The 15,284-nt window shown below is 35.5% G+C and overlaps 1 protein-coding gene across 1 annotated transcript in view; it reads left to right on the top strand.

Annotated features, from left to right (window-relative positions):
* Positions 1 to 15,284, top strand: part of XRN1 (5'-3' exoribonuclease 1) — a 181,961-nt gene that overhangs the window by 125,349 nt on the left and 41,328 nt on the right. The window contains exons 27-31 of the mRNA XM_042782538.1: positions 2,758 to 2,847; positions 3,211 to 3,346; positions 9,143 to 9,199; positions 9,332 to 9,464; positions 13,496 to 13,565. Coding sequence (XP_042638472.1) covers positions 2,758 to 2,847; positions 3,211 to 3,346; positions 9,143 to 9,199; positions 9,332 to 9,464; positions 13,496 to 13,565 — 486 coding nt within the window. The remainder of the gene's footprint in view (positions 1 to 2,757; positions 2,848 to 3,210; positions 3,347 to 9,142; positions 9,200 to 9,331; positions 9,465 to 13,495; positions 13,566 to 15,284) is intronic.

The raw sequence follows: 15,284 nt of genomic DNA, 5'->3' as shown, positions 1-15,284 counted from the left end.
AATTTAACTATTGTGTTCACTTTCATATTTCTCTAAAAGATCATATTTAGTTTGCTTTCCCTAGAGTTTTCAAGTCAACATATCCCTCAATTTCCTACTTATTGAGGAAGAAATGTTGGCACAGTTCTGCTTAACCCCACTCAGTGTCCCCCATACATAAACACACACATTTCCCCTCTCCCCTCATTCTCTAACTATAGTTTCATCACAATTTTTGGTTAAATCTTTATTTAATATTTACTTGATTATTTTAATATAAATGTTGTTCACTGCTGGACCTTGTAGTATATTATGATTACATTTCCTTCCTTGTGCACATTTTTGTTTTTCCTGCCTTTTTTTTTTTTTTTTGCTTACTTATATATGCTTCCAAAACTGATTTAGCCCTAAACTGTGTACCATCACTTTAAAACTTTATATGGTTGAATAGACCAGATGGCCTTTCAGTTTCATTTTCTTCCTTCTTAAACTTTCTAGTCTCCCTTTACTACCATCCTATGCATTCTTACCACCATTCTCCTGTGCACGATTTCTTTATTTCCTAGCTCCCATGCTTTACTCTTCCTGGATTATGTCTTCATTTTAGTGGAGCACTTAACTCCAGTAGCTTCTTGAAAAAAGCCTGCGTGCCTGGAAATGTCTTTAATTCTTCTGCTGTAGTTCATAGATACCTTAACTTGATATACAATCCTATATTGGAAATTATTTTCCCTCAGAATTTTCAAAGCATTGCTTCATTCTCTTCTTGTTTCCAGTATTGCTTATTGAGAAGTCCTGTGCCATTCTGATTTTGACCTTTTGAATATGACCTGTTTTTTTTTCCAAAATCTTTTTATGATCTTCCCTTTATTCTTGTTGTTTAGGAAGGTCATAATGTGTGCCTTACTCTTGATGTTTTCTTCTTCCTTTTACTGTTTGGCTTTCATTCTTGAAACTAATCCCCTTCCATTCTAAGAAACTTTCCTATATTGTTTCCTTGATAATTTCTTCCTTACGATTTTCTCTGTTCTCTTTCAGAGATTCTTATGAGTTAAAAAGTTGGATTGATCCTCCGATTTTCTTATTTCTTCTCATTTATTTTGTGTATTTTTATATACTTCTTTTCTACAGGTAGTCCCCAACTTAATGGCAGGGTTCCATTCCAACAGCTCTATTGTAAGTCGATTCTGACATTAAGTGCACCTAAGTTTTTTTTTTTTTTTTTGGTAGTTTTCATTATTCTTACCTTTCATTATCAGTATATTTATAAATCTGATCTTTATTTGTCCTTGAGGGTTGGCATGAGAATGATAACATCAGCATATTATACATTGCAACACTATATGCAGTACAGATTACTAAGGATAAGATGTACCCCCTCACAAAAAAAAAAAAAACGGTTGGTCTTAAGTGCAGTTCATCATAACTCTTAAGTTGGGAAATACTTGTACTCTATGGGAGGGCTCTTCACCTTTATCTTATAACTGTTCTGCCATATCTGTTCCTTTTTTTTTTTTTTTTTGTATAGCATCTTGTTCTGGTTTTTAATTTATTTTTTTGTGGTGAAAATATACATAACAAAATACATGTTCTCTCAACAATTTCTACTAGTACATTTCAGTGACATTGATCACTTCTTTAAGTTGTACAATAATTCTTGATATCCTGTTCCAAATCATTACACCACATTTAACATAAATTGACTACCCCATAGGCAGAAATTTCCTACTTTCCCTTGTCTCCTATCCTGGTAACCACTAATAATCTTTTGTTTCTATATATTTGCTTGTTTCATGTAAGTGAGATCATACAGTATTTGTCCTCCTATAACTGACTTACTTTGCTCAGCATGATTTTTCAAGGTTTATCCATGTAAAGACACTCATCAAGACTTTATTTCTCTTTACAGCTGAGTAGTATTCCAATGTGTGTGCATACCACCTTTTGTTTATTGTATATGCTGTCAGATTCTCTGCTTCTCTTTTCATATGTCTTTCTAAGTTTATACCGTATTTTATACTTTATTGTATGTTAGTGGGTTGGAGAAGGAGCAAAGATAGGCAAATATAATTAAAGCTTGTTAAAGAATAATTTCTCTTTCAGCCAGTGAGTGTTTTGAGGGTCTGTGAATACTCTAACTTTAAAATCTTTTGGTCTTTCTCCTTTATAATAATACTTTCTATATAATAATAATAATAATACTTAGGAGCTCTGGTACCTTAGTGCCTAAGGCACTTGACTGCTAACCAGAAGGCTGGAGGTTGAAACCCACCAGCCACTCCTTGGAAGGAAGATTGGGCAATCTACTTCCGTACTGATACCACCTCAGAAACCCAAGGAGGTGTTGCTATGAGTCAGGTCCGACTCGATGGCCCATAACAACAACTTCATATACAGTTCTTATCGGATACTTTTTGATCATTGTTGTTGTTGTTGTTATTTGCCGTCAAGTCGGCCCCGACTCAAAGCGAACGCTCCTTGGGTTTCCGAGGCAGTATCACTACGGAAGTAGGATTGCCCAACCTTCCTTCCGAGGAGTGGCTGGTGGGTTTGAACCACCAGCCTTCTGGTTAGCAGTCAAGTGCCTTAGCCACTATGCTTCCAGAGCTCCCTTTTTTGATCATAAGTAGATATAATAAAATATATTAAGTATTATTATACAGAAATGTATTAAGTATTATTATACAGAAAATGTGTTAAGTATTATTGTCCTCATATTATATGAAATTAGCCTTGTATATTTTTAAAAGCAGTACTTTTGTTTGTTTGTTTGGCTAGAGCTCCAGAACTGTTTAGTTATATAGCCAAAAATAGCCAAGAAGATGTGTTCTATGAAGATGACATTTGGCCAGGAGAAAATGAGAATGGGTAAGCAAGATGATTTATGGTATTTATTGTCTTATGCTTCAAGTTTGTGGTTTCAGTAAAAGATGGAGCTAGTATACCAAGATTTTCTTACGCTACTTGTTTTGTTTTTCTTTAAAATCTTAGTAGAATCTTTTATTTATATCAGTAGCTTTTCTAAAAATAACTTTTGTGATTTATTTTTATTACTGAGAGGTAACATTTCCGTATTTATATTAGATTTATAATCAGTAACAAGTTTAATGTTTAACCATTAATTCAATAAATTGATATCTTTATAATTCACAGCCCTCAGAAAGTTTTTATCAGCCCTTTTGTATAATCTCTCAGAAAGTGAAGAAGTTATTGTTATTGTTTTTAATGTAGTGCTGAGAAAGTTCAAGAAATTATTATTTGGCTAAAGGGACATCCTGTCAGTACTTTGTCTCGTTCTTCTTGTGATTTACAAATTCTGGATGCAGCTATTGTTGAGAAAATCGAGGAAGAAGTTGAAAAGTGCAAGGTAATAGCTTTCAGTAGTCAAAATTATTGATGATATTTGAAGTTAATGTGAATATCATTCTACAAATAACCATTTCTCTTTCAACCAAATAAAACATACTCAATGGTTCCATCAGTGTCGTATAATTCTATACAGACAGTCCCTGGGTTATGGGTGGTATCTATTCCTAACTGTGTATTTAACATTTGTCAGGGCTTTCTTTACACTAGTTCTACCTGGTTCAGTCATGGTCAAGGAAGCATCACCAGAACAGACCTGGATTTTCAAAATCAGGGTGAACTGGAAAGATCGCCAGAATGAGAAAAATTACAGATCAAAGTCTTCATAGAAAATTTATCTTCCTCATACAGAAGAGGGGCAGCATACATGTTTCATAGTAACCAAATCTCTTGTGCATGGATTTTGAGCACAGTCTAGCCTGTAGCAGCACTGCCCTGCTCAAAGATGGCAACATCCTGCTCAAACATGGGGGTTGCCTGCTCAAACACGGAAGCGCTCCATTCAAACACAGAGACTCCCTACTTGAACATGGCAGCCAACAGCACCACTCTGAATGTGTGTGACTCTCCATAGTCCTGCCTCTATGATTCAGGCTCCAAAAAGCCTGGTGGTGGTGGCTCTTCCAAATCTCCCAGGGCTTCAACATACGTTTTTACATTTTGGGGACTGTGTCAAATTTGTGAAAGTGTAAAACTTCAGGCCTTTACCTCTTTTGCTTCATTGGCCTTGGCAGAGCTAATTTAAAGGGCATATAGAGTTATCTGTAAATCAAACATTGGTAAACGGGGACTGCCTGTAATTAAAAAAACTATTCCACCCATTTGCAACAGCAGTTAATAACTTTTTCTGATGATTTTGAATTTAAAATTTAAATTTTATGTCTTTGTATTTCTAATTTTAAGAATTAATATTTTGTGATTCTAGTCAAAGTAGAAATTATGCCATTGAGAAATGAAAGTAATCCCTTATTCCTTCCTACTCTGAGTCTTTATAGACAGTTTATCTTTTTGTAGAACATAAAAAATGTATATGACTTTTACAGAATTCTTAAATGTACTTTTTTCACTTATAAACTCATTCTATTAGAAAGTAGCTTTTAAATCACCCTTAATCTCTTCTGTTTTGTAAGTCTTGTTTTAAAAAGCCATGCGCTGTGAAACACATTCCTGTTTTATCTATTTTGAGCCCCTACAGAAGTGATAGATGTGATTGAATATGAGTTGATAGTATTTCTTTTTTAACTTGTGATTTTATTTTTCTCAAATCTGCCTTATTTATTAAAATGATGTTGCTTTGCTAATACACTACTTACTCTCTAGTTTAAACTAATAGAGAGTGAGTTAAGAACTTGGGCTCTGGAGACATCTCCAGAGATTGAAACAGAATTGCAATCCCTGTTTTATTACTTGCTGGCCAGATAACCTTAGGCAAGCTATTTAACCTTTCCATGCCTCCATTTCCCATAGTAGGAGCTCTGGTAGCATAGTGGCTAAAGCACTTGACTGCTAACCAGAAGGCTGGCGGTTCAAACCCACCAGCCACTCCTCGGAAGGAAGGTTGGGCAATCCTACTTCCGTGGTGATACTGCCTCGGAAGGTCGCTATGAGTCGGGGCCGACTCGACGGCAAACAACAACAGCACAACATTTCCCATGGTAAAATGAGAATAGAATAGTACCTACCTCACAAGTCATCAAAAAACTAAATGAGTATAATACATGTAAACTTCTATTAATGTGTAGCTATTGCTAGTACCTAATAATGTTGGGAGCTCTGGTAGTGTAGTGCCTAAGGCACTTGACTGCTAACCAGAAGACTGGCTGTTCAAACCCACCAGCCACTCCTCGGAAGGAAGGTTGGCAATCTACTTCTGTAGTGATACCACCTCAGAAACCCAAGGAGGGGTGGCTCTGAGTCAGGTCCGACTCGACGGCCCATAACAGCAACAATAATGTTGGAAGGAGTCCTGGTGGTGCAGTGGCTAAGCGCTCAGCAGTTATATCCCACCAGCAGCTCAGTGGAAGAAAAGATCTGGTGATCTGCTCCTGTAAAGATTATAGCCTAAAAAACCCTACGGGGCAGTTCTACTTAAGGAACCCTAGTGGCACAGTGGGTAAGCACTAAGCTTCTAACCAAAAGGTTGGAGATTCAAACCCACCAGCCACTTCACGGAAGATGTGGCAGTCTACTGTCATAAAGATTACAGCCTTGGAAATCTTATGAGATACTCCTCTTTCCTACATGGTCAATACAGAGTTGCTATGAATTGGGATTGACTCTACAGCAACAGGTTGTATGAGCACAATCGACTCAGTAGCACACAACAACACTTGGAGTCCTCAGAACCATCTGACATTAAAGTAGCACACAATTAACATACTTGGCTGCTAACTAATGGTTGGTGGTCCGAGTCCACCCAGAGACGCCACAGAAGGAAGGCCTAGAAATCTACTTCTGAAAAATCAGCTGTTGAAGACTCTATGGCACACAGTTCTACTGCGACACACATGGGATCTCTATGAGTTGAAACCACAATGTTTTTTTTTTTTTTAGTAATGTTTACTTATTATTTGAATTCTCTCATCACATATTCAAGAATTATTAATACAGTCTGAAAAATTACCGTTCATTGATGCTTTTTCTCTTTAGGAAAGAAGGGTCAGAGGCTATAGTTTGATTTTTGAAAGGTCATTGATACTTAGCTAAGGGTAGAAAGCCTATGTTTCTTTTTGTTTTTCAGCATAAAGTAAAATCTGTTTATCCAGCAATACTATGGAAGTGAATGGTCCATTTAACAAAAATTTATAACTTTAAGCTCCCAAATTTTATTTTAATCTGTTTGTTAGCAGAGCTTTCTAAAATGCTTTACACATTTTTTTACAGCTTTACAAACAGAAGATACATATATAAAGTTGTAATCTATTATTTTTATTACATTTTTTAAAATTCTTTGTACAGACAGGTAAGACAGAAATTTAAATAAAAACACCTATTAATGTGTCAAGAAGAGGTAGCTATTAAGTAATTTTTCTTTTCACTTATAAATGATATTTCTTTTTCATTTAGTAGTGCAATGTTATTAGGTTAAAAATACTAAAATATAAGCAACATAACTTAAGCTTTGCTGAAGGGTCAGGGTCATCATCAAAAGTATGAGTCACTTTCTTATTGAACTGTGGTTCTCAAACAAAGCAATGATCAGAATGACTGGTGGAGCTATTTTAAAACAGTGCTTCTCAGACTATAATGTGCAAAGGAATCACCAGTGGACCTTGTTAAATTATAGATTCTGATTCAGTAGGCCTAAGGTGGGACTTGTAGGTCAGCATTTCTTTTTCTTTTTTAATTTGATTTGGGTGAAAGTTTATAAAGCAAATTCACTTTTTCCATATAGCAGTTCACATACACTTTGTCTCATGACATTGACTACAATTTACCACAATCCAAGAGCTCCCAACCCACTTCCTCCCCATAGTTACCTCTTCCTTGTGTCCTTCCTTCCATGCACTCCTGCCCCCTGAGCTATGTCCCTGTGCATACACAGCCCTTCTATTCTCCCGTGATTGTTTTCTCCAAGGAGCGTATCTATCTAGTGTAAATGATCAGCTCATATGCCTGTCTTTTGTTTGGCTGGAAGCCACAGGAGTGAGTTCAATTCCAGACCTGAAGGGCAGCTAGGGGCCATAGTGTCAGTGGTTCTACCAGGCTCTATCAGACCAGCAAACCTGGTCCCTTTCCCCATCCCACCCCCATGATTTTGAGTTTTGTTCTACATTGTTCTCTCACTCTATCAAGAATCTCCTACATAGATCCCCCTCCGGTGGTTGACAGTGGTAGCTGGGCCATCTAGTTCTGGTCTCATAGTTGTATGGGCTGAGGATTGCATGGTGTACCAGTTGCTTGGACTAATTGCTTCCATGAATCTTTGGTTTTCTTCATTCTTCTTTGCTGTGGATGAGGAGAGACCCATTGTTGCATCTAGATGGCTGCTTGCAAGCTTTTAAGATCCCAGTCCCTACTTGCCGAAATAGGATGTGGAACAGTGTCTTGTGTAGTATGTTATGCCACTTGAGCATGATGTCCCCTGCGACTATGGTCCTGAGCCCACAGGTCCAATTACTTGCTCCCTCTGGGTAGGTGGCTGTGGCAGGTCAGCATTTCTAACAAAATCTCAGATGGCCATATTTTGAATAGCCATGGCCTAGAAATTACCATTCAGTAACTACAGATGAGACCTAGTGTGAATGTTTCCCAAGTGATTCATTTGCCTAATTAGGTTTGATTGGCATGACCTCTAATTAGTGCTGTAGTGTAATAACAAATGCCTGGGAGTGTATTAAAGCATATGAGTTTTCAGGCACAGTTCTTGTATCTGTCTGTTTTGTTTTGCTTTGGTTGGTTTTTTATACTTTAAATTTCCTCTCATATTGCTGGTTACTTCTTGCTGTTGCAGTGAGTACCAGTTGTACTCTGTTAGTCCCTCTAGATTTGCTGTGGGCTGGGAATGCCTTGTCTTTAAAGGCTTCACTGTCCACCTTGTTGAAAATTGCATTCTCTCTCATCACTGCTGATTCCCCTTACCTGCTTTATTTTTTGCCACACTTCTCACCTTTAAGCATGTTATATATTTTTTCTTATTTTGTTTTTGTCTTCCTCGACTAGAATAAAAGTGCAATTCACTGCTTTATCCCTGATAACGAGATCAGAGAATGTCATGTAAATGGAACTTTGTAAATAAATGTTTGTTGAAAGAATAAATGAAATATTTGTATAATAAAAGAAAATGACTGTTTAAAGGCTTGAACATTGTACAATATATAAGTCCATCTGAACTCTATAGTTTATAAACTCTGTAGCTTGTACTCATTTCCATAAGCTATAGGTTACTTACAGATAACTGCCATAAAAGTAAACGGCTACCATTTTCGTTAGTAGATAAAAGTTTATTTTTAAAAAAAATTAATTTGAATAATATTTTATGTATTGCAATGGATATAAATTACTACCATTTTTATTAGGTAGAGCATGTGATATTCCATCTTACTGATGGAAGAAAGCTGATGTTTAAAATAGTTAAGTGTGAGTTCACAGAGCTAACAGGTAGTGAAATAGGAGAAAATTCTTCTTTTTGAGTTTCATTTTACTTCCAGTATATTTAAAGACTCAGCCTTCACAGCCAGTTTCACAATAGATTCTAAAGGCAAGGACTTGTTAAATGAATGCTACCTTAATTTTTGTAAGTGACTACAACCCACAGTATTGTGGTAGATCAATAATTTTATACCCAGTTTGTTCTCTTTAATATAAAACCGTGTTGACAATTGTATTCTTTTTGGAGTGAAAAAGCATTTGAATATGATAGCATTTGCATAAAGTTCAAAAAGGCAAACGTAATTTTTTGTGTCAGAAGTAAGGTTATTTTGGGGATGGGTAATAGCTGAGAGAGGACAGGAGGAGGTGTTATTCTTGTTTTGTGCTTAGTGATGTTTCCTTGAACCTGGGTTTGGTTACGTATGTTTACTCTAAAGATTCATTAAGCCATACACTTGGAATTTTGTGTTTTTCTGTATGTATAATATTTCAACAACAAATTTACTTTAAAATTTTTCTGAATAAGAATTTAGGCAATAGGCATTTTGTAAATGTGTGTTTTATTCCTCTTGGCTTCTTCTGCAAAAACTTCAAATATTTTTAAAATTGAAAATTTCATTTGGCTTTTCCAAATTCAAACAAGGAAAAATACTTGAATAATTTAATACTTTTTTAAATATTTAAAATTTTTCTTTTATTTTCTCAGCAAAGGAAGAATAATAAGAAGGTTCGAGTGACAGTGAAACCCCATTTACTGTACAGAGTAAGTTTCATATCAAATAATTCAAAGTGGTTGCTTTTACTCCAAAAATGTAAAAGGAACATAAATCGTTTTTAGTGTATTTGTAAAAACAATTTCTTTTCAAATTAAAACTAATAGCTTTCTTCTCTTCAGCCTTTAGAACAGCAACATGGAGTCATTCCTGATCGGGATGCAGAATTCCGTCTCTTTGACCGTGTTGTAAATGTGAGAGAGAACTTCTCAGTTCCTGTTGGCCTTCGAGGCACAATCATAGGAATTAAAGGGGGTAAGATCTCATTCAATACTTGACATGTCTTCAGTGGCATTCATATCATAAAATGAAACATTTATCTGTGCAGAGAACCAGTATAAATCAGGGAAAAACTAAATCCTTTCACATTTCAGTTAATTATTTTTTTAATTAGGTTGTATTTTTCAGAGAAAATTCTCCTTTTCTACCTTTTGTAATCATGTGAGAAATGATTAAAAGAAGGGGAAGCTGAGAAAGGGCTGCTGAGAATTTGGAGATTTCTGTAACAAATTATGAGTAACGTTGCGGAGAATGGGAATTCTAGCACACTAAACTATGCTCACAAGGAACCGGTACATCGACCAAGAGGTTGTTGTTTGGACAGAACAAGGAGATATTGCATGGCTTATGATCAGGAAGGATGTGTGTCAGAGTTGTCTCCTTTCATCATAGTTCATTCAGTCTGTATGCTATGCAAATAATCTGAAAAAATGAACTACATGAAGAAGGATGTGGCATCAAGATTGAAGGAAGACTCATTAAAAACCTGTGATATGCAGATGATACAACCTAGCTTGCTAAAGGTATATTAGACTTGAAGGACTTACTGATGAATATCAAAGACTATAGCTTTCAGTATGGATTACATGTCAACATAAAATAGAAATCCTCACAACTGGATCAATATGTAATATCATGATAAATGAAGAAAAAATTGAAGTTGACGAGGATTTCATTTTATTTGGATCTACAATCAACACTCATGGAAGCAGCAGTCAAGAAATCAAACAACTTTCTGCATTGGGAAAATCTGCTGCAAAAGACCTCTTTAAAGTGTTAAAAAGCAAAGATGTCACTTGGAAGACTAAGGTGCACCTGATCTAAGCCATTGTCTTTTCAGTAGCCTCCTATGCATGTGAAAGCTAGACAATGAATAAGAAAAACTACAAAGGATTGATGCATTTGAATTATATTGTTGATGAAGAATACTGAATATACCATCAACTGTCAGAAGAATGATCAACTCCATCTTGGAAGAAGTACCACTGGAATGCTTCTTAAAAGTGAGAATGGCCATACTCCATTTCCCATACATTGATCATATTGTCAGAAGGGACCAGTCCCTGGAGAAGGGTATCATGCTTGGTAAAGTATAGAGGGTCTGTGAAAAAAGGGAAGATCCTTAATGAGAAGGATAGACGCAGTGCCTGCAACAGTGGGCTCAAGCATAGCAAGCATTGTGAGGCTGGCACAGGACCAGGTAGTGTTTCATTCTGTTGTACATAGGGTCACTATGAGTCAAAAACAACTCTACAGCAACCTGATAACCAGCATACTATCTTTAAGCCAATCCACACTGTTTTCACTACAATGCGTTTGTAATAAGCTCTAGAGGGGCTTACTAATTTGTGCCAAGAAATTTAGAAGACAACTACTTGGCCAACCAACTGGAAGAGATCCATATTTATGCTCTTCCCAAAGAAAGGTGATTCAACAGAATGTGGAAATTAGTTAACAATATCATTAATGTCACATGCAAGTAAAAATTTTGCTGAAGATGATTCAGATATTCATCATATTCAGATCTGATGAAGATATTCACAGGGAACTGCTAGAAGTTCAAGCTGGATTCAGAAGAGGGCGTGGAACAAGGGATATCATTGCTGATGTCAGATGGATCTTGTCTGAAAGCAGAGAATACCAGAAAGATGTTTCCCTGTCCTTTATTGATTATGCAAAAGCATTCAGCTATGTGGATCATAACCAATTGTGCATAATATTGCAAGGAATGGGAATACCAAGGGTTGACTACAATATAGAATGAGAATTTTCATAACTCTAATAGTAATACTTGGTAAAGTTAAAGATACTAGAAATAATAGATTTATCAGGGTTTCAGGATATACCATCAATATACAAAAATCAATTATGTTTTTGTATATTAGCAATGAACAATTAGAAATTAAAATTTTTAAAAATACCTTTTTTATGATAGCATTAAAAATATGAAATTACTTAAAGGGTAAATTTAACAAAATACAGGAAAGACCAGTATGCTGAAATATAAAATAATTGCTGAGATGATACAGATCAGTGGAATAAAGTCCAGAAATAGATCCACACATATTTGACCTATTGATTTTTTAATCAAGGCTACCGAGGTCATTCAGTAGACAAAGATTCATCTCTTCGACAAATGGTACTAGAACAATTTGATAACCATATGCAAAAAAAATGAACTTTGATTCTTACATTATACCTTCAGTAGAAATTAGCTCAAAATGAATCAGAAACCTAAATGTTAGAGCTAAAACTAAAACTTCTAGAAGAACATAGGAAAAAAAATTTTAGCAACTCAGGATTTGGCAAATATATCTTAGCAACCCAAAAAACCTGAACTATAAAAGAAAACGTTGGTTATTTGGTCTTAATAAAAACTCACTTTTCAAAAGACAGTGTCAAAGAAATGAAAAGCCACATACTGAAAGAAAACATTCACAAAACATATCTAACATAATATTTGCATTTCATATATTTAAAGAATTTTTAAAACTTGGTAAGAAGACAACCTAATTTTTAAAATGGGCAAAATAGTTTAATAGATTTTTCACCACAGAAGATATATGGCTAGCATATGAGCACACGCAGAGATTTGCATCATTCAGTAGTCACTATGGAAGTACAAATTAAAACTATAAGATGCTATTGCAAGTAGAATAAATTATACTTACCATACTTAGTGTTAGCAAGGATATAGAATAACTAGAACTCTCATGCGTTTCAAGTAAAAATGTAAAATGATACAATCACTTTGGAAAATAGTTTGACAGGTTCTTAAAATGTTAAACATTAGTCTACCGTAGCAGTATGAGTCGGAATCAACTTGATAGCAGTCTATTTGGTTTTGATTAAGATCCAGCCATTCCATTCCAGGTATTTACCCAAGAGAAACGAAGGGATATGTCCTCAAAAAACTTGTTCATGAATCTTTATAACAGCTTTATTTATAATAGCTAAAAAACTAGAAACAGTTCACATGACCATCAGCAGGTGAATGGATAAACAAGTTGGATATATAATACTTCTCAGAAATTTGAAAAAAAAACACACAAATTATTGATACACGCAACATGGTTGACTCTCAAAATAAATATGCTGAGTGAAGAAACCATGCACAGAAAGTGTGTATACTATATGATTTTGTTTACATAAAATTTTATAAATGCAAACTAATATATAGTAATGAAAGCTAGGTTCTAGCGGTTGAAGAAGGAAGAGTTAGATTGTAAAAGGATACAAGAAACTTTTGAGACTGATTATCTTAATTATGATGGCTTCAGTACAATTGTGTACTTTAAATATGTGCAGTGTATCATGTGTCAGTTACACTCCAATAAAGCTGTAAAAAAAAAAAAAAAAACAGTGCATTCCCTAAGACCTAGCAATTTCACTTCCTCCTAGGGAACCAATCACTTGTATAATGATGCATTTGCATGCTATTCAGATACTGTTTATAATAGCAAAAAGTCAGAAACAACCTAAATATTCATTAGGAGAATGGATGGATTATAGTTATTTCTGTAAATGGAATATTGTATGTCCAGAAAATTAAATGAACACATATTCAAATGGGTGAATCTCATACATATAATATTGAACCAAATAAAAGAATATATTCACTATGGTATCATATACATAATATTTAAAAACTTGCAAAACAATACTATATATTTTTTAAGGACATGTACATTTGTAGTAAAAGTGTAAAGAAATGTATGTTGTTGTTGTTGTTGTTATGTGCCGTCGAATAGGAATCACAAATACCAAATGAAAGAGAGTGTTCACCTAGTTGGAAGATCGAGGCACCATGGTATCTAAAGCACTGACTTTCTATGTCTTAGCCTTGGTGGTGGTCACTTTATTATTACACCATTTTTCATGTCCAGAATATTTTATACACATTTTAAAAATAAATGCTTTAGAGCAGTGCAAAAAATTATATGCTGATTTTTCATCATGTATTTTTAATCTCCCTCCTTCCCCTCCCCTTTTCTCTATTTTAACAGCTAATAGAGAAGCTGATGTATTATTTGAAGTATTATTTGATGAAGAATTTCCTGGAGGCTTAACAATAAGGTTTGTATTTCCAGATGATAACTGCACTTTATCAATATCTTTGTAGCTGTATTTTACATTATCAACTTGTTTCTTTACTCATCTATAATTTGACTCCATGTTATGTACAAGACATCATATGTGATACTAAGAATGTAATTGTGAATGAAACACTCATGGTTTCTACCCTCATGGAGCTTTTATTCTAATGAGGGAGATAATTAAGCTACTGATTACAATGTTAATTTTTTAGTTAAAATGTGATCCATGTTGGAAAAGAGAAGTGCAGGTTGTTGTAAGATAAGACAGTCCTGAGAGTGCCAGAAAGGCTTGTCTGAGGAAGTGACATTTAAGATGGGACTTGAAGAATGAGTAACAGTTAACCGAAAACCAAACCCACTGCCATCGAGTCGGATCCATCTCATAGCAAACCCCTCATTGGGTTTCTAAGGCAGTATCACTACGGAAGTAGATTGTCCCTTCTTCCTTCTGAGGAGTGGCTGGTGGGTTTAAACCACCAGCCTTCTGGTTAGCAGTCAAATGCCTTACGCACTATGCTACCAGAGCTCCCTGAGTAACAGCTAAGGCAAAAAGGAAAGAAGAGTGGAAAGTGTGTCAAGAAGAGGGAGACAGCATATGCAACAAAGGGTGTTTTCACTCATTCAAAAAGTAAAACAATGCCACTGTAGCTAAGCCTCATAGACTAAATAAGATACAAGTAAGAGAGAAAAGCAGTATGCACGCTGTGCAGGAACTTGTAGGCCATGGGTGAGACTTGACTATATTTTTAGGAAGCAGCCAATAAAAAGAAAGATTGAAGTCATAGGAGAAAAGATCATGATAGAATGAGAGGCACCATGGTGTGTTAGCATGTGGCTCTTCCACTTAAAGTTTGTGTTATGGTGGATAAGTTAGTTAAAAGCATTATGACCCTCAATTTTCTCATCTGTAATGAAGATACATACTTCACTAGGTTATTGTGGGGATAAAATGAAATCCTTTCCACTTTTCCTTTTCCCCTTCTACAAATATGCAGGAAAACTAAGCCATATTTAGTTTAATTTCCTTTTTCTCCTCTATTTTTATTAATGGCTAATTAAAAAGTAATTACCCTTGTTTAGCCTCCATGCATAAAATCACAGTCTTTAGTCCTTATCTACCACCTGTCTGTCAGTTTGTTGTACAGTGGTGGCTTTCATGTTGCTGTGATACTAGAAGCTATACTACCAATATTTTAAATACCAGCAGGGTTTCCCAGGTTGGACAGGTTACAGCAGAGCATATAGACTAAGATTAGGAAGAAAATCCTCCTGTGCTACTTTTGAAGTCACAACAGAATATTGTACAATATAGTTAGTGCTTGGGAGCTCTGGTAGCATAATGGCTAAAGCACTTGACTGCTAACCAGAAGGCTGGCGGTTCAAACCCACCAGCCACTCCTCGGAAGGAAGGTTGGGCAATCCTACTTCCGTAGTGATACTGCCTCGGAAACCCAAGGAGGGGTCGCTATGAGTCGGGGCCGACTCGACGGCACATAACAACAACAACAACAACAACATAGTTAGTGCTTGCACCACTTACTGATGAAGATAACAGACTGTTGCCTTCAGTGTGGATTATATGTTAACATAAAAAATCCTCAAAACTGGACCAATAAGAAACATCATGATAAACAGAGAAGATTGAAGTTGTCAAGGATTTCATTTTACTTGGATCCACAGTCAACAGCTATGGAAGTCA

Source organism: Orycteropus afer, unplaced genomic scaffold (assembly GCF_000298275.1).
Source record: "Orycteropus afer afer isolate SDZICR_OR568_19922 unplaced genomic scaffold, OryAfe1.0 scaffold00363, whole genome shotgun sequence".
Taxonomy (NCBI): Eukaryota; Metazoa; Chordata; class Mammalia; order Tubulidentata; family Orycteropodidae; genus Orycteropus; species Orycteropus afer.
This window is presented reverse-complemented; position numbering and strand designations above follow the sequence as displayed.